A 20,231-nucleotide genomic window follows, 5' to 3' on the forward strand; every position below is an offset into this window, starting at 1 on the left:
TATTTGGCAGATCCGTCAAGGGTTGTGTGCTGAACGTGCTGTCATAACTTGAAATGCAAATATAGTCAAGGGCTCTGAGAAAATCGCTTTGTTACTTTCGCCCCGGTTCTCCCCTAGAAAATTGAGCAAGTTATGGTTATTTAAAAAGTACATGCACCATTAAAACACAATGTTATGAGTGAGCGTGCTGACTGTGACAGGATGGCCGCCAGGTGCGGACGTCAACCTCAATTGGCCGGCAGCGCACACGAGACATCAAGCCTTTATTGTGTATCTATGATCGATAACACCACTGACAACAGCCAGGTGCATCACTTGTTGGGGTCCCCTTGAAATATTTCCAATGTGGTCTGTGCTATTTGTGGCTCGTTTCTGTATTTGGTTGCATTATGAGTATTTGCCACACTTGTGTTGTCAAACTGATGAAGATGGTGTTTTTTTTGCAGCGTGTTGATCTTTGTGCTATAAGCAGAACCTCCAAAACACCATAGTCGACTCTTGTTCCTGCTGATAATCCTGAACCATATTAATTGCTGTTGGCACAATTATTAGAAAATGGAAGAAGTTCAAGATGACGGTCAATCTCCCTCGGTCTGGGGCACCATACAAGATCTCACCTCGTGGGGCATCAATGATCATGAGGAAGGTGAGGGATCAGCCCAGAACTACACGGCAGGACCTGGTCAATGACTTGAAGAGAGAATTTTAATTTGAAATTAAAATTAATTTAATTTTTCGGACCCAAATTATTTTTACTATATTAGTTACCTTTTAATGCTAATGCCTTTTTATGCATTCTGACTTATGGCGCTTTTCCACTGCATGGTACGTCATGGTACGGTTTTTAAACAGTACCACCTCGGTTGGGGTTCCAAGCGTGCCTGGTCAGAGAGAATCAACACTGCTAGCGTCATTGGATTTGCTTGGAAATGCAAGATTAGCCCTTGCCTTGTCGAGCAAGCCTGTCGTCATCTGCGCTTTGTTGTAGGAGTTCCCATACTCTTTTGGTTTATTTTGCAGTATTTTGTTTTGCTGCCATCAGCCTCCTTTGAAACAAACTTTTTTTACTTTTTGTAGCGCAACTACAACGTAATCCCACCCACTTGAAGCAGTACTACTGCAGTGGAAAAGCAAACCGAGCTGAGCCGAGCCGTACCATGCAGTGGAAAAGCGCCATTATTTACATTGTTAAAGAGATGGATTCTCATGCTAGACATGGTCAAAAATTTCAAAAAAATTAGTTGGATGTATGACAGAGTATTTCTGTGCCAAATACACTCCTTCAGGATTCAAATAAGTTTCGGAAAGTTTTTTTCGAGTATGGCCCTGTATGATGTCATAAAGGATGGCCGCATGCGCACGTCAACCAGAGCCGAGAGTAAGAGCACATCAACGAGCTTCATTCAGGTTACAGAAGCCTTCGGCAGTGCTGTCATTTTGTTTTTAGACCACAAAATCAACAATATCACAAAGAAGTGTGTTTTTGGTTGTAAGGGCAAGATAATCTTGTTCAGCTTCCCATCGTTAAGGAAACAGTGGATGCAGTTTGTTTTTCCGGAGCAGCAACGGAGTTCTGCAAGTGTGTTTGTTTGTTCCTGGTCATGAGTCGAAACCACAGGCAGTGAGTGAAACTGCATCAAATGTCTGTGTTTTGTTGGCAATCGGCGCACATAAGTGCATATAATGTTGTGGCAAGCAGCGAGGCAGAGGGACCGTGAGAACGGGGCAAGGCCGGTGGCGTGATGATAATGAGCGCCAGCTGTGATTATTTATTTAATAAAGTTTTGTTAAACATTTGCCGGTTGCCGCCTCTTTCTTACCATATCAAATGTCAACAACACAAACGTTTAGTGAATCGAAAGTTATCCGGGGGATAATGCCATGGTGTATTTTGTGTGTGTGTACTCGTTTAGCTCCGCCCACTGCACACCTGCACAAGCTCGGGTGTTTTCGGAAAGAATTGGTACAGTATCTGTCTTTAATAAATATGAAAAACTAAAGACTCTTCAGAGATATGAAGGATGCAATACTACTCTATAGGTACTCAAGATTAACATGAGATAGGCAGAAACAGTGTGTGTTATGTACCCTTTAAAGTCAGCATGAAACTGAAGTTTAAATAGCCCTTCTAGCCGATTGTGATGTAGACCTAGTGAAACGGCTTCTCGAACAAGAAGCAAATGTCAATTAGAATTGAAGAAGAATTATTTTGATTAGGAGGGCATATTCATTTTCAAAAACATAATGATGTGCACGGATAAATCATTTATAATAAATAGCTACTGCAATATTCCACAAAACAAATGGTCAATTTTGATTCCATGGTGACTTTACTGGTTCTAATGCAGCATGGCAGCACCATACACTGTAAAAAAAATAATAATATGATCAATAAGTTAAGGAAACATATGTTTTTACATTGCTTTAACAAAATGAGCAATTTATACGTTTTACAAGATACAGATTCATTAGAAATGACACACATCCAAGATGATACTTTACTTTTACAGTATTCACCGTTACTGAATCTACAGCGCCACCACTCCGATTCCATAGAGAAAGACTGTTATAGCCTAATAAACCGGTTCGTTTTAGTGAATGACAAACACTTCTGAATAATCCGAAACGGTTACGAACCATTGAACCGAAGGTTAATATTTATTATATCCGTGTTATGGTGAACTTTATGCTCGCGAGAACAAAATCAGCTTTAAATCTTACCTAGGCTACTTGTTTGTATAACGTGATTAAATAGCCTAGCCTATAGGCTACACATAATGAGCTTTTGTTGATAATTTATAAAAATGTATGAATTAGTAGGCTATTCTAATAAAATCAGTAAAATTATTACTAATAAAATCATTTTGAATGGAATCGGAATAATTAATGAATCGGATTCGGAACCGTCCCTAATTATGGGGCTATCCAAATATCTGTTTAAGTAGGGAGTTGATTTGGATTGTGGTATTCCTTCATGTGTCAGTAGCCTATCTGAGGTTCACCGTGAGCGTTTTCTGTTGGGAGTTTGAAGAAGGGCGGGACGATCCAAACAATCTCACAACCGCTGAGATGAGACGCGCTGGATAATGGAACCAAGACGCGCATGCAAAGTTTGCGAGCCCCGAACCGAGCTGTATTTTCATCTGACACTCTCAGAGGCACGGACACGGTCCGTATCGACAGGCTGTCCTGTGGGGAAAAAACAGTCATGGACTTTAATCAAGCTCTGAGTAGATCACATGAAAGGGGCGAGTCGCTGGAGCTGTTAGAAACATTTTCATGAACATACAGCGAAGTCGCTCAGGGACTTTATACGGATGATTGCTATGATTATTGAACTCACAGGAGCCCAAACAGCGCGTGCCAGCTGTCGGGAACTGACCTCGCCGCAAGAATGATGATGAAGGGGCACAAGTGAACGTTTCAGGTAGGCTACAAAATACGCATTTTCATAGGATGGCTGTGTTGTGCCCGTAAATCTTACAGATAATTTTGCTATAGCAAGTTTCAGTAGGTAGTAAACGTTTTGTTGGATAGGCTGACAGCTAGGTATCATACAATTAGACTGTTGTTAATTATATTTAAGTGGTGAATATCAGTTTTCAACAACATTCAATAGCTTTTAATGCTTTGAAAAATATCTGCGAGTCCCTGGTCTGACACCACGTCGTCCTATAGCCTATTTGTTGCAGAAATGGATATGCAAGTTAAATATAGCCTATAGGCTACCTTTACCCATTATATCTGGTTTAATCTCAGAATTCATTCAGATCCTATACAGTGGCCTACATCTTATTACTAGCCGGTAAGTAATAGCCTAAATATTGCTTGATAATTAAAAAGATTTGACTTTGGCTTGTTAAAGCTGTTTATGTTTCCTAATCCCATTTGTTGTGTGTTCACCATTAAAATGGTTTTACTGTTATTATCTTCATGTAGCCTGTTGGTCTATCTAAACTCATAGTGGATGAAACCAAAGGGAGAGAGTCAGTGCAAGTGCTGCTCTGTGAATGGAAGTGTTCTATTTCTGAGGAAGCGCTGGGTAAATAGAGACTATAAATCTACTTATCTCTGAGTCACATAAGCTCCCCTGCAGCACTGCATAAAGAGGGATACTCTATGTCCTCACATGTCTTAAATTGCTTTCTGAAACTGGCTTCACACAGGCTCGTATTTATGAATGAACAAAAAGTGCTTTGGTCAACTTTTTGCACTGAATATTCCCTCCACAGAATGTGCTACTGCAATTCTGCATCCTGAGACTGTAATATTTACAGAAGGGAATGGGGACGTTGTAAATGCCATATTCTGTGAAATAATAATTATTTTCTTCTCTTTTGACATTCATTATGAATTATGTTTGCACTGCATTGCAATGCAGAATCCCAATGCTTTCAGGGAACACTGTCAGAATTTGAAGATGAGTGTATCCCTGAATTCCTTTGAGCCCCCAAAGGGAGTAATAGATTTGAGCAGCCAATTGGAAAAGGTTTTGTTGTAACTAAGCTCTATTTAAAGCAATGGGTCATGTTTGGGTTGTTTGACTGCTGTCTCTGTCCCAAACAAACAATTTTGTTGTGGCTTCCACAATGCTAACTGGTTTAGAAGTGGACGACCATCTGTCTCTGTTATAATCTTAGTGAGGGAATATGTTTCCCTGTTTCGGTGTCTTTTTTACACTACCGTTCAAAAGTTTGGGGTCAATAACAGAAATAAAAAAAAATCATGAATACTTTTATTCACCATTGATGCTCTAAATTGATCAAAAGTGACATTAAATATATTTAAAATGTTTCAAAATAAATATATTTTTTAAAATTTGGTTGAACTTTCTATTCATTTAAGATTACTGAACATAAAATAAAAAAAAATTAGGGATGCACCAACATTTTAATTCTGGACCGAAAACAAAAATTCAGGATGCACTTGGCTGAAAACCGAAAATAGATAATAAATTAATCATCAATTAATAAATCAAACATTTAATAATCAAGACTCAAGTTGTACAAGAGTTTAATTACCAGAATTGTTTCTACTCCAGTTTGTTGGTGAAATTTAAACGATAATTAGCTGTAATAACTTGTTTTCATGACAGATTTATTCAAACATACATGAAATAATGAAGACCTCACTACAGGTTAAGTAAAAAAATATATAATTAATATGTAATACCGTGCATATATTTAGCTAAGATCTCGGGAGACATGGCCCCATCCATCCTCCCCTCAATACGGTGCAGTCGTCCTGTCCCCTTTGCAGAAAAGCATCCCCAAAGAATGATGTTTCCATCTCCATGCTTTACGGTTGGGATGCTGTTCTTGGGGTTGAACTCATCCTTCTTCTTCCTCCAAACCCGGCGAGTGGAGTTTAGACCAAAAAGCTCTATTTTTGTCTTATCAGACCACATGACCTTCTCCCATTCCTCCTCTGGATCATCCAGATGGTCATTGGCAAACTTCAGACGGGCCTGGACATGCGTTGGCTTGAGCAGGGGGACCTTACGTGCGCTGCAGGATTTTAATCCATGATGTGTTACTAATGGTTTTCTTTAGCGATGCACCGAAATGAAAATTCTGGGCCGAAACCGAAAATTTAGGATGCACTTGGCCGAAAACCGAAACTGAAGCCGAAAATGGCAACTTTTAAAAACGTATACTATATGATTTTTTCATTTCAGATCCATTAAATTCTAGCAATTTATATATATATATATATATATATATAAATATAAATATAAATATAAATAAATTGCTTGAATTAAATGGATCTGAAATGAAAAAATTACGAACCAATAGAATAATCAAACTTTTATTAAGTTACATAACAAAACCTAAAATATTTTAACAATAAATATAAATAATAATACCAAATATTATTCTTCAAGTTTTATGTTCCATCAAATAAAATAGTTTAACAGTTGTGCAAAGAAAGATCCACAATTATCTGAATAACTGTACACAAAATCACAGAATGGTGCTCATTAAGAACATGAGATGCTGCACTGAATAGTCTCACTGTCTGTCACTGTTCTCCGGAAAAAATGGCATTTGGAGGGTAAAATAGGCCTATGTGTTTTTTTTTGGCAGGGTTGCCTGCTAAAATTCGCGTTCCTGGGTCTAAATATCACATAATTGGGGTCGCTTCAACCCGCGGACATGGAAAAATATCCCTCGGGAAAAACACAGACTTGGCAACACTGCTTGGGCCAGATAAATACCTGCGTGCAATCCGCGCAAGCAATGGAAAGTGGCCTTCGTTCATGCGCCAGTAGTCAAGGGGATTGTCGCTTCTGGCAATGGGTAGTTCAGCTAACGTTAGATACGTCTCTATTTGTTCTCATACCGCTGACATGCTTAATCTCTGATAGGCAGACGCGCCGCGTGATAACAGCTCGACCGTGAGTGAAACCTTAGCACTTGCGCACGGATGGGAGGGGCGGGTGACATTCATTTTCGGTTTAAGTTTTCGGCTGTTTTTTTATTTCGGCCCGAAACCGATAATGCCATTTTCGGCCAAACATTTTCAGCGGCCGAAATTTCGGTGCACCTCTAGTTTTCTTTGAAACTGTGGTCCCAGCTCTCTTCAAGTCATTGACCAGGTCCTGCCGTGTAGTTCTGGGCTGATCCCTCACCTTCCTCATGATCATTGATGCCCCACGAGGTGAGATCTTGTATGGTGCCCCAGACCGAGGGAGATTGACCGTCATCTTAAACTTCTTCCATTTTCTAATAATTGCGCCAACAGTTGTTGCCTTCTCACCAAGCTGCTTGCCTATTGTCCTGTAGCCCATCCCAGCCTTGTGCAGGTCTACAATTTAATCCCTGATGTCCTTACACAGCTCTCTGGTCTTGGCCATTGTGGAGAGGTTGGAGTCTGTTTGATTGAGTGTGTGGACAGGTGTCTTTTATACAGGTAATGAGTTCAAACAGGTGCAGTTAATACAGGTAATGAGTGGAGAACAGGAGGGCTTCTTAAAGAAAAACTAACAGGTCTGTGAGAGCCGGAATTCTTACTGGTTGGTAAGTGATCAAATACGTATGTCATGCAATAAAAGGCAAATTAATTATTTAAAAATCATTCAATGTGATTTTTTGGATTTTTTTTAGATTCCGTCTCTCACATTTGAAGAGTAGGCCTACCTATGATAAAAATTACAGACCTCTACATGCTTTGTAAGTAGGAAAACCTGCAAAATCGGCAGTAAAAAAAATGCTTGTTCTCCCCACTGTATATTTCATCATATTTTCTGGTGTTCACCCATTTTTATTTCATGCTATAACTAGTAAAGAGGAGATGAGATGATCAGTTTACGTGCGCTTGATCCGTGCTTCCGCTACAGTGATGCGGTTATTAAAGTGATGCCATTATTACGATTATGCCATATTAAAGAGTGCCAAAACGACATTTATTGTTTGTTTGTAATTTCTTAATAAAATCATCAGAATTTTAAAGTTCAGTCTTTGCTTCATATTAAAAGTAAGGAGCTTTTTTGTTACTATTGAATGGCAAACATGCTACAAATGTTAAGTGAAGTTTTGTTCATGCATCAACAGAAAACAGAATGGACTAAAAGATTTTGGATTTAAGACACCATATAAAGACTTCTTCAGATGCAAAAGCCTCTAAGTCCGTCTGACGTTTTTCTTTAAAATAAGCATTTTTGTCAGGCTTCTATATGTATAGGTTTCTACCTAAGTACCGGTACTTCTGAATGGGCTGAGGCTGGGATTTAGTGGGTTTGAACTATGAAGTGAAAGTATTTTATGAACGTATACTATATGCGGAGAGCATTCACTCAGTATCGTTATCTAATTTTTGACCGAAGTGGCTTTAAGAGGCTTTTGCGTCTGAACTCTTCATATAATTACCAATTAAAATCGAGAAATGAATATTGTCAATCCAGAGCTAGTGTCCACACATCTGTTTTAGCTTATCCACGTTGTGTGTGTGAAATAGACGCTGAACACAGTCAAAACGTGCCATCATAGAATCGCTACTTAAACGTCTGTTTCAGTCACTGATTTCAGCCCACCAAAACCATTTCGGCCCAAAACCGAAAATTTCGGTGCAATCCCAAAATAAATATTTCCACAGTTCACAGTTTCCACAAAAAATTATTAAGCAGTAAACCTCTTTTTAACATTGATGATAATAATAAGAAATGTTTTTTGATCACAAAAAAAAAAACCTGAATTCTGAAGAATCATGTGACACTGAAGATTGGAGTAATGGCTGTAATTATATTTCACAATATTACTGTTTTTACAGTATTTTTAATCAAATAAATCAAGCTTTGGTGAGCATAACAGACTTCTTTTTAAAAACTTCTTATAAAAAAAAATGGCAGCTTAAATGTTTGTGTACATTTCTGGGCTTTTGAAGACGTTTGACAAAAGACTGACCCTTTATAATTGTAGATTGAGAGTTTTCTATAACAGATAGAAAATGGGGAGTTTAATTTAAATCAAGGTAACAGAAACTGTATATTTCAGAGCTACCAACATGGTAAACTATTTTGTAAACCAGTCTACCCACAAACTAAAACACACACTCACAAAAATGCAACACTGCACACATAGAAGAAATGAGAAGTACTGTGTTGTCCTGACATCTGTCTCTCCATCTGAGAGCGTTCAAATGCAGAGCCGATTGTGGTGGGCTCTATTTCCCCTCTGTAGGCTTGTTCATGTGGAGATTGCTGACTGAGGTTATTACTTCAGCTTTCCACCACATTGTGGAATGTCTTTACTACAGTATCTGCGAATAGCTGCCGTATTGCCTCCAGTTGTAACCTGGGAAGTGAGTTAGTACCCTTGTTTAAATTGAATCAGGAATTGTATTTCTTTTAATGTGGAAGCATAAAATATGACATCAACAGGTGGATGCTCAAATCAGGATTGTTTCTAAATGTTTCAGAAATGTTTTTCCTCATAAATTGGATTCATTTTGAGCTCTTTTTGTAATCCAAATCATTAGTTAATTAGTCCAGCGAGAGCATGATTTTCTTAATTTTTCTGGCCAGCACTGGCTTTTGGATTCTTAGTAAAGACCTTGTTTTAGTAACCTGGAAGCAAGAGGGAAGAAATTTCACAAAGTATTTAAAAGATTATTGTGAATGCAGCAAACTTTGGGGTCATTGTTAAGGAGAGAAGTTTACAATGTTCATGAATGACTTGAATAACAGTTTATTATTTGTGGCATATTTTATGACAACAATTTTGTATAGCAACACGTTTGAAATTCAGATTATACAGGCTAGAACTTGAAGTCATGATTTACTGTGGTCCTTCAAGCAAACAATTTAAAGTTAACTTATTTACAGTAACCATTAAGTATTTGGACACTTAAACCACCTGTCTGTGCAGGTTTTCTTTTTAAAACAATATGTCTTATAGGACACCCGTGTGAACTTGAGGAGTTTATACATCCACTATAAATCTCCATTAGACCATTTGTGTAAAAGTAATTTAATATTTTCTCAGAAAAGTTAGTTCTCAGAAAAGATCTAGCATATTTTTTTTTATAAAGTTTTGTTATATAATGCATTCAGAGATTTTTATGAATGATTTGAGTGTCCAAATAATTTTAGGGCCACTATATGACCTAATGTGATTTATTACATGAATCAAATGTTACTGCATGAACGTCTTCCTTGTGTCTTTCTTCACACACATCTAAGCTTGTAGAATAAGATTTGTTGTCTGTTAATCTAATATATATATATATATATATATATATATATATATATATATATATATATATATATATATATATATATATATATATATATATTAATATTATTCGCTTTTTGTGACATCTGTTTCTTGCAGCAATTGCAGCCTAATCCTAATCCTATTTTTCTTGTGCTTGTTATTAATGTGACTGTTCATTCACATGTTGTTCCCTTTAAGTTAATCACATGATGCTCTGACGGTTTCTTGTTTTGGCCCCCCTTTTTTATTTTTATTTTATTTTTTTTACATCCGGACTTCAGTGTAAAATCTGGGACCTGAAGCAAAACAAGTCAAGAACCACTGATGTAGATGCAGATGGGAAGATGCTTTTAAAATAGTATTTGGGAAAATGTCAGTGTTTTGGTCTTGAGGACATGCTGAATCAGACCATAGATTGTTTCTAATGTGGAGGATTAAATAGATCTCAAATACATAACTCAGAGTTTTTGTCTGTACCCTGACCTTCATCAGACCCTATAAAGGCATCAAAATAATATGAAATGGAGTGTTGAAGCTTCTTTCAGTATCTAGATAGAAGCGCTTATATAATTAATACATTGCATAATAATAATTGATATCAGAAGTGCATAAACCAGAAATCAGTTTATGTAAATTTGCACCTACACTCTTTTTATAAGGTCACCTAATATATCTATTTGTTGTATATGATTTTATTTTCATTACACATATTATGACAAACACAAGACTGTGGGTGTGAGGGGTAGAAGTGGATTTTCTCCCTTCTCTCCAGCAGACTGATGGAATTCATTCCACTTGGCAGGAACTCTAAGTGCATCTGCTTTAAGACTAAAAACATCATCCTGTCATGGAGCCATTGCTTTATAGTTTTTCTACTCTGTGCTGTCCTGATGTTGTCCATGGTCTAGTCTGACTTCTCATTATACTTTTTCAATTTTAGGGCCCAAGCCTTAAAGGGCGAAGGGCCTTATTGTTTTCCTACGGTAAGATTTTTTTTTTTGATTTATCAGGCACTTTTGGGGCCCTTAACACACTCAAAAACTCTTGAAACTTTGCACACACATTGGAATCGTCGGCTCTGTGGAGCTCCCTTTTAAATGATTGTATTTGAGGGGCTCTGTAGCACACCCCTTTTCACTTACAGTGACCAAACTTACTGTGGCCAAATAACTTTCGCACTCATAGTCATACATCAACCCAAAAGGAAGTCGGCTATTATGGGTTGTTTGAAAAATGCATGCTCTGGAATTTGATAAACTCCTCATAGGAGATTCATCCAATCACCACCAAACTCGGTCAGCATGAAGTCAAGACATTGGGGATGCTAAATTTGCAGCGGATATTTCGAACGGTTTGGCCGTGGCCTTTGGAGAATTTATGGCTGAATTTATGGAGAAAAAAGGGAAACAGGAAGTGTCTTCTGCATAAATTGACTGATTTTGATGAAACGTCAGCTGTGTATTCGTTGTAGGAGGGCGATCACATGTTTAATAATTGGGTTAATTAAAATATAAAAATACCTTAAGAAAAATACTTCTAGACTTTTTAACGGAAAATGATAACTTCACACTAATTTGAAAGTGACTTATAACAGGGGTTTTCCTCCAGATAGTTCTAAGGGGCCCCTAGAAAAGTTCAGAGAATAAAAAGACAAAGCAAAAATGGATAAAGTCTACCGAACATTCTAAATGTTTCTCTTTTTTCTTGCTGTATACATACTTTCCAGATATGTGTGTGTATGCTTTGTATCTTTCTATTTTTTTTTTTTTTAAGTATAGTCCCCTTTATCTTGCTCACTGGATTGTAAAGCAGAATTCTTAACTCTTAAGTAAGCTGATAAGTTAGATATAAGTAAGCTGCTTATATACTTTTATTGTGAAAGTTGCTTATATAAATAATTTAAATTGAAAATGTTCTTCTTTAGGTTTAACATCCAACATTAATATAGCCAATTTAAGTTTGGAAACAATATATTGTATTTATAATGTCACACTTATCTAAAAGTTTTCATGTTTTTTTTTTCATACATAAAAATATATAGATTAGGAAGGGGGTCCCTCATAAAAGATTCCTCATATTTGGGGGTCCTTGGCATCATGAAGTTTGAAAACCCCTGACTTATAACATCCGATGACATGAAATTCATCTAAATTTAAATTATATCATGAATGTGGCTGTTGTGGTTCACAGTCATAGTGGCACCAGTTGCCTGCAGTAAATATGGCGTATTCAAATTAATTTGACATAGTCCTTTTAAATTTACACACTTCAAATGCAAAAAATTGCCTGCTGAGAACAGTTGCCATAAAAACACCGGGGTTGTGGTGGCTCTGGGGCTTGTGCCTGTCATCGCTGCTTACAGCTATATTCCTAATTTTATTATCATGTGTCTTGTTGTTTATTTATTTATATGTGTTCACTGGAAGCTTCCTTACCAAAAAAATTACTTGTGTGTTGCAAACACACCTGGCAATAAAGCTCTTTGTGATTGATTCTGATTCTGATCAGGGTTCTCTGCATTCCTCTTGTGCCCCTGTAATCCAATGTTATAATGTGACAAAATATCTTACTCTTAACCCTCAATGGTATTTCTGTGCAAGTCGTTATGGTTATGGCAAATAAGGTGGAAAACTCTCTAAATCAAACCCAAGAAATGGGATTTCCTTACTTGGCCTGTCACAGTATCAGTTTATTCTTGTGAATATGCAGGATCTGTTGCAACATATGATATCCAGGTGCAAACTTTTATGCACATCTGTAGTCTCTTGGCTCAAAGCCATGGGAAAAGACTTTCCAGGAGGTTTCAGCTGTGGATATAAATGAGCGTCTACCCAACCTGACGTCTGCACCTACGATACAATAATCCACGCATAGGCGCCACTTCGAGGAGTGTGATAAATCCAAAATTTCAGAAAAACAAACGTAGTGCTTTGGAAGGAGACATAGTTCTAAATTATTTAGCCAATACTGCATGGGAAAGGTCTTGGGTGTCCTCCACTCCACGATAACAAATGCTCAGAGAAACGCGGGCTTCAAGACCTTTTCAGCCAATCCGTGTTGGTCACCGTTCTGCATAAATTGTGTTTGGCTGGAATAGATGGATTTCCCTACTGCAGCTGTGGTTTAGACTGAAAGAGGCAATGCAGGCCTGTTGCTGGGTTTTTCTGAGACCCATTAGCTTTTACAGCAGCTTAAATTCCTTGTCTTTGTGCCAGAGCTGAGATCATGGCTTGTTTTTCTTCTTATTTGGTCTTTATCAGATGCTGATTTGCATGACAGGTCTTTAGAATGGCAGGTTTTTATCAAATTTTTTTACTTAAGTTGTTTCTCAGGTGTAATAATGAATGCGTTTGCTTCGGTGGGGCGCTGATGTGGCCGATCGTCTGACAGCGCTCCATTAGTGCATGGCACACACCTGCTGAGATAGCAAAGCACGGCTTCAAGGCTGAACGAGGTTTTTAGTTTTTTTTTCAACCTCTGCATCCTTGTTCCTTCTTCCCTTCGTTACCTCCCCTAATAACTTTTTCGTTCCCTGCATTTTGCTCTGTGGTTTACATCCATCACTCTGGCTCAGAGATGCAGATGGTAGTTGGCTAAATGTTTGATCAGTGGCCCGAATGAAAGGAGTTTATGGCTTTTGATTGATATGAGGTTGATGAGTGCCATTACAGGGTCTTGTGATATCACTTTATTGTGTGGTAATGTAATGTTTATGTTGCCCTCTGCTCATGATCCCGCATGTGTGGGTTGGCAAAGCATGAGTTGAACAGTCAAGATTAAGTAATGACATGGACTGAACCTACATCATGACATCACATACATGAATCACATTTAGAACCACAGACTCACTCTGCAGACTTAAGACACTCTTTTCCCCTTTCATTAAAGGGGAAGTTCACCCAAAAATTTAAATTGTCATTATTTACCCTCACGATGTTCCAAACTCCCTTGACATTTCTTCTGTGAAACACTAAGTGTGACATTTTGAAGAATATCTTGGCTGTTTTTTTCTATCTATTGAAAGTCAAGTCTATTCATACATTTTCTGAAGCCATACAATATACAGTAGCTGAAATTTAGGTTGCTATTTAATGAAAAAGTTATTCGCTCTAGCTCACAAATCATATATGACTTGTCAGGTTATATTTAAGTATGTCTCTTCACACCTATTTTTTAGGTTGGTCTTTGGGATTTTCATTTTTAGGTGAAGTGTGAGTCTGCATTAAATTAATTCTGTCTATTTCCTAAATGCATGCTATTGATCTCATTGTTAAAGGGTTAGTTCACCCAAAAATGAAATTTCTTCCATTAATGACTCACCCCACTGTTGTTCCACACCCGTAAGACCTCCGTTCATCCTCGGAACACAGTTTAAGATATTTTAGATTTAGTCCGAGGGCTTTCAGTCCTTTGAATGTAAGTGTATGCGCACTTTGCTGTCCATGTCCAGAAAGGTAATGAAAACATCATCAAAGTAGTCCATATGTGACATCATTTGGTTAGTTAGACTCTTTTGAAGCGTCGACAATACATTTTGGTCCAAAAATAACAAAAACTAAGACTTTATTAAGCATTGTCTTCTCTTCCGGCTTTGTTTGAATCCGCGTTCCCGATGCCACAGTGACGCTGCTGACGTAAGACGCTGTGACGTGTTATCTGGTGCGACAGAGCTTCGTTTGTAGTCTGAGGGAGACGCACGCTGTAAACAAGCTGTTCTACATTGTTTGTATTGCTATACTTTTTTTAAAATGGTGCGTAAGTGTGCATGTCCCGGATGCCCTAATCGCCAAAGATAACCAGATAACACGTCACAGCGTCTTACGTCAGCAGCGTCACTGTGGCGTCGTGAACGCGGATTCAAATAAAACCGGAAGAGAAGACCATGCTTAATAAAGTCTAAGTTTTTGTTATTTTTAGACCAAAATGTATTGTCGACGCTTCAAAAGAGTCTAACTAACCAAATGATGTCACATATGGACTACTTTGATGATGTTTTCATTACCTTTCTGGACGTGGACAGCAAAGTGTGCTTACAGTTACATTCAAATGACTGAAAGCCCTCGGACTAAATCTAAAATATCTTAAACTGTGTTCCGAGGATGAACGGAGGTCTTTCGGGTGTGGAACAACATTGGGGTGAGTCATTAATGGAAGAAATTTCATTTTTGGGTGAACTAACCCTTTAAGATTTGTTAACATTACTGTCACTACTTCCATTTTATAGACAACTTCCATCTTTAGATTTCAAATATTCGTATATTCATTTGTATAAAGACAACAAACAACTTAAATATTTTCGTCTTTTTCCACGACTGGCACAATGTAAATACAGTTAGGTGTTGGGACATGCACGCCAGTTGTCCAAATGTTATCTGGAAAGAAATCATCAGTAGTTTTTTCAAAGGTTTTATGGGCTAAGATAATGCATTTTTTACACAGCCCATCCAGACAAAGTGTCATCTATCCGCATCATTTGGAATGCAGTGTAACTTTTCCAGTCTGCCATTGAGTTTGGGACCATCACTAGAATCAAGGAAAGCAGATTTGGATTTCACATGTGACAGATTTGTGCCAAGATAGTTGAGTTATGTCGAGATATTTTCTCCTTTTTCCGTTGATTTTCATGTGGGATGATTTTTGTCTAGAGTCCCACAACATCACAAACTTTGTTCTTATCGAAAAGGAAAGCTCAAGGAAAACAGATCATGACAGAAATAGGTCAGACACTTTTCATTATCAGCAAGATGACTGAGGGAAAGAAACACTACAAAAAAAGGAACACTAGAGGCCGAAAAGTCCGTTCTCTCCCACTGAACAAAAAACGAGACCACAGCTGCTGTCAAACCAACAAATTCCACGGATGTGCTTTCTTACCTTAAAACGTCTGAACCTTACAGGCAAGCACGCTGTCAAATACTGCATAAATACTCTGCCTCGATCTTCATCGACTTGTCATTTCCTGAAAATTCCTCACTTTGTTGTATTTTTAACTTGCCAGTACTTTCAGTTCTTTCAGCATGTTTTAGTTCCAGGAGATCTGATGTGAGTAATTTTGCATACCTCATTGATCCTGATCTCCAGAGAGGATCAGACCTGAAGCTATCATGCATGTTGTTTATTTGAAAACAGCTCTTGCTTATCTTGATGATAAATTCATATGGTATGTTTGCACATCCAAGCTCTGTAATCATCTAAACAACAGACTCTGTTGACCTCGCTCTGTCATTAGCAGCTGGCCAGAGTGAAGAATGCATCATTTTGACAGATGATTTGAGCTGAAACTATACATGACTACCACTTTAAGTGAGGTATGTCATGAAACATACATTCATTAAAGGGGTGAATGACTGTTGTATATACTGTAGCATGTTATTTTACTGATGGCATAGCACTGGATAAAGATGCAAACAATCAAACATGATAAAAAAGACTGTTATTAGAATCATTTTTGTGATTCCTCTATGTCTATAGCCGAGTTCACACTGCAAGATTTTAGGCCTGATTTTCACTTGTAGACAAATGTCGAAATCATTGTCACTTGCGTGAACGCGCACTGTTTTGCCAATCACGCAGTGTGAATTATAATAATTATTATTAAGACGTGATATGAGAGAATTGCAGACGAGTCGCCGGTAACTGTGAGATATTTGTCATGCTAAATATCTGGATTCAAAATTCTGCTGTGTTAAATGTGTTCTGACAATGACCTCCAGCCAATGAGAGGGCAAGATACAGGGCAGCGGGAAGTTCGGGGAAGAGTTATAGACCAGAATATCATTATTTTAATAGATGTATTTACAATTGTATCAAACAGAAACAAAGCACAAACATTTGCTTGACCAGTCGCAACAGCAGCACATAGCGAAATGATTTATTTACCTCCAACTCTCTTTGCAGAACAATCCCGTGTCTCCCCAACCATTTCCTCCTCCATGATCTTTTTTTCTTTTTCTCCTTTTTGCTGCAAATCAGCGCACAGACAATTTGGATCGCAAGCTTCTTGTGGGCTATCATTTTTAATAACAATTCCAGTCTCACGCACACGTGATGTTGCCTTACTTCCTTATCACTTCTCGCGTGTGTTTGGTTGTGAAACGTAGTTTGTGGACCAGGCAGAGTTGTCATGTAGTGTGGAACCTCCTGTCACCGATCCATCGTGAAGTGTGAACACAGCAGCCACTGAATGCTACCCCAGACAGTCATGTAGTGTGAAAAGAACAGTGATTTGATGACTTTGAAAATCATGCAGTGTGAACTCGGCATAAATATAAGGGAGTTGAGCCTGAATATAGGCCTACTGCTGTTGATGACAATCGCTAAAATAGAAATCATTAGCATATATATTTATTGACATTCCACTCATGACACATTAAATCACTCTCTTTCACTCTTTCTCTCTAGAACACCTCTCTCTTTCGTTTCTTTCATTAGTATCTTTTGTCTGGCTTGCTGTTTAGGGGATGTAAGCAAATGCTTTGTTGGTGTGTTACATCAGCACTGTCAGTATGGCTAGTCAGGGGCACATTGTCATAGAAAGTCCACTCCCCCATGCCTTTGTACAGCTGGAAGCTAGGAAAACTGGGGAAACATATCACTCAGCCACAGTTAATCAGTGTGCGCAGACCTGTGTGCGCCACTGGATGTAGTGTTACCATATTATTGAAGAACATTGCTCATTCATTTGACCCTCAACTCAAGGTGTGTGTGCTCTTTTGACCTATTACATTTCTTAAGAGTAGATGGTTGTTCTGAAGTTTGTCTATGTCTTTATTTGGCCTGTTTTAATACATTAATGGGATGGTTCACCCCAAAATCAAATTCTGTCATAATTAATTTACCACCATGTCGTTCCAAATCTGTATGCCTTTCTTCTGTGGAACACAAAATATTTCCTTTTTATGGACATTTCTTAAAATGTCTTATTTTGTGCTCCACAGAAGATAGAAAGTATTGAGAAATGACATCAGGGGTGAGTAAATGATGACGGAATCGTCATTATTGGGCGAACTGTCCCTTTAAGGATATTAGGATAAGCTTTATTCAAGATATATAAATCCTTTGCAAAACAAGAAGCACAAATTATTAACTATGATCATTTTAACTTGTTAATGTATAATGACATTTCAAGTCTCAACCAGCTGAGATTTGTCAAAATGTTACTGCTAAATATGTCCATCTAAGCACTCTTTATGAGAATCATGTGAGAGAAGAGCTAAAATGGAGGTCATATATGATAAACTTGTAAAAGTGTTTTCTACAGCTAGCAGTTAAACTTCTAAGTTGCATCAGATAATGCGGAGTGTCTCAGGACATGTCCCTGAGGTGCTGTATATCAGTTTCTTCTGTCATATATCTGTCTTTGGACTTGTCTAGACATGGTGTAAAATATGCTCTGCAAATTTGTGCCCTTCCTTATTTCAAAAACTTCCAGATAATCCCATAACCATTAATTATGACATATTTATAAGCTCCTTTGTTTGCTCTCTGAATTACACATTTTGAAGGCATAGTACACACACACACAATAACCTTCTTTCATTTACTCTCCCTCGTTATTCTAAACGTACGTGGTTTTATTATATGACCCTATATTTATCGTTGTTCAAAAGTTTCAGGTTAGTAAGATTTTTTTTACTAAAAGATCTCATTTCTATCTGAATATATTTGAAAATGTAATATATTCCTGTGATTGGAAAAAGCTGAATGTTCAGCTGCCATCACTGTAGTGTTGCACCAGGCTTCGCACCGAGAAGAGCTACAGTGAACGTCAACAATTAAGGTTTCTGACGATTTGGAATGACAACTTTTTAATTATTAGTATTATTTGTTGACTTTGCAGCCCCAGTCTTCATTTGCTTTCATTACATGTAAAAGACTGAACAAGATGTTATTTAAAAAAAAAAAAAAATTCACCTTTGTTGTTCCACAAAAGAAAATGGGTAATTTGGGTGTGATCTGTAAACAAGTATTTGACTAGTGTATTTAATGTGATTGTAAATGTTTGATTAAATGGACAGCTCTGTAATCCCTAGTAATGATGTGTGAAAATGTGTTTATTTTGTTATCAAACGGGTTAATTTACATTGTGATCAACATGTGTTTTAGCAGTTTAATTATTTTTTTCCTTATCCCTCCACAGTTACTTGGCGGACCAGTGCTGGAATGGAGGCTCCATCTACCTGATCATGTTGCGAAGAATCAAACGCAAAGCTCCTCTCCCTCCATGCAATGGCAGCAGTGGAGGCAACTGTGTGGACGCCTCTAATGAGCACCGGCGCAATGCCTCCGAGCCTGTTGGCAGCCCCACACAGAATGGGCAGAACGGAAAACGAACCCGCAAATTTGGCGTCATTTCCCGCTCATCGTTCACTCGCGACAGCAAAAACAGTAAAGAAAGCCGGGACTTTGAGCATGAGAATGGCTACAGCTCCATGGAGGCAGAGGTCACGTCCCCAGAGAGCAGCAGCCCTCAGGACACACCGACCGATGATAGTCCGTTCATTGGCTCCTCAGAGGTGATACCCAATCACTTGAAGGTGGGGAGCACGGCCACCCTACCCAGCCGATTCCACTCGCGCCTGTCTGAAAGCTACAAAACTGAGTCAATAAGCAGTGAACCGTCCTGTCAGGTAAGAAATATAACCGTAAGAAAACTTGTTTTAATATAAGTTGTTAGAACTGGTTATTCAAATAAGTCCTGAATTGAATGAATGCATGAATCCACTAGGGCTTAGAAAAAATATAGTTTAAAATGAAATATTATAATGTTATATATTATAGAAATATGAAAAATATTAACAATGATATATTAAAAATATTAGATTAAAATATATAAAAATATATTCTGTATTAATTCTGTATTAATAATTAATAATATAAAACCATAGTATATATTATAAAATAGTCTCTGTTATAAAATGGTCCATATTATAATACATTCTCTATTATAAAGCCAAGCTGTCTGAAGTCTGTTGTGTCTGAAGAAAAGTTACACAGATTATGGCCATAAAATGTCAGCATAAAAATGTGCTAAAATAACAAGCAAAAAAACAGAAAAGAGGGCACTTTAAAATCTTTGGAAACGCCCTTTAAGTGCACAAATTCAAACATTTGCCATTGACTTTGCTTTGAGGATGAAGGAGTAGTTGGTTGATGCTCATCATATAATTAGAAGTTTAGACCCCACAGTGCGGCTAACTGCATATGTTTCCGATTTGATTCTCCATTGGGACCGCTAGTGTTCTTTGGAGCATGTATGTCTTGTGACCTTAAACTGAGTGGCTCACTCAAAATAACCATAAGGGTTCCTCTAGATGTAACCATGTGCCAGTGGTTGGAAGAACTGCTTGGAGGGATCATCCCAAAAAGCTGTATGTGTCTGATTTTGAACAATCACACAGGATTTCGGTGACCGACAAGGTGCGGTTTCCATGAGATTCTGCAACAAGCCATTTTCGGAAAGCCACATGAAAGGACAACAGACTGAATTGATATGCTTAATTGTATAACTGTGTCCTT

General features: G+C 37.8%; 1 protein-coding gene across 1 annotated transcript in view; it reads left to right on the plus strand.

Annotated features, from left to right (window-relative positions):
• The first annotated feature begins 3,057 nt into the window (after positions 1-3,057).
• The window catches only part of LOC307125855 (PDZ domain-containing protein 2-like), a 53,107-nt gene continuing 35,933 nt past the window's right edge, over positions 3,058-20,231 (plus strand). Inside the window, exons 1-2 of the mRNA XM_079816037.1 lie at positions 3,058-3,427; positions 18,853-19,342. Of these exons, the coding sequence (XP_079672163.1) occupies positions 18,899-19,342 (444 nt within the window). The 5' untranslated portion in view covers positions 3,058-3,427; positions 18,853-18,898. The remainder of the gene's footprint in view (positions 3,428-18,852; positions 19,343-20,231) is intronic.

This window comes from Gobio gobio (genome assembly GCF_949357685.1).
Source record: "Gobio gobio genome assembly, chromosome: 4".
Classification (NCBI taxonomy): domain Eukaryota; kingdom Metazoa; phylum Chordata; class Actinopteri; order Cypriniformes; family Gobionidae; genus Gobio; species Gobio gobio.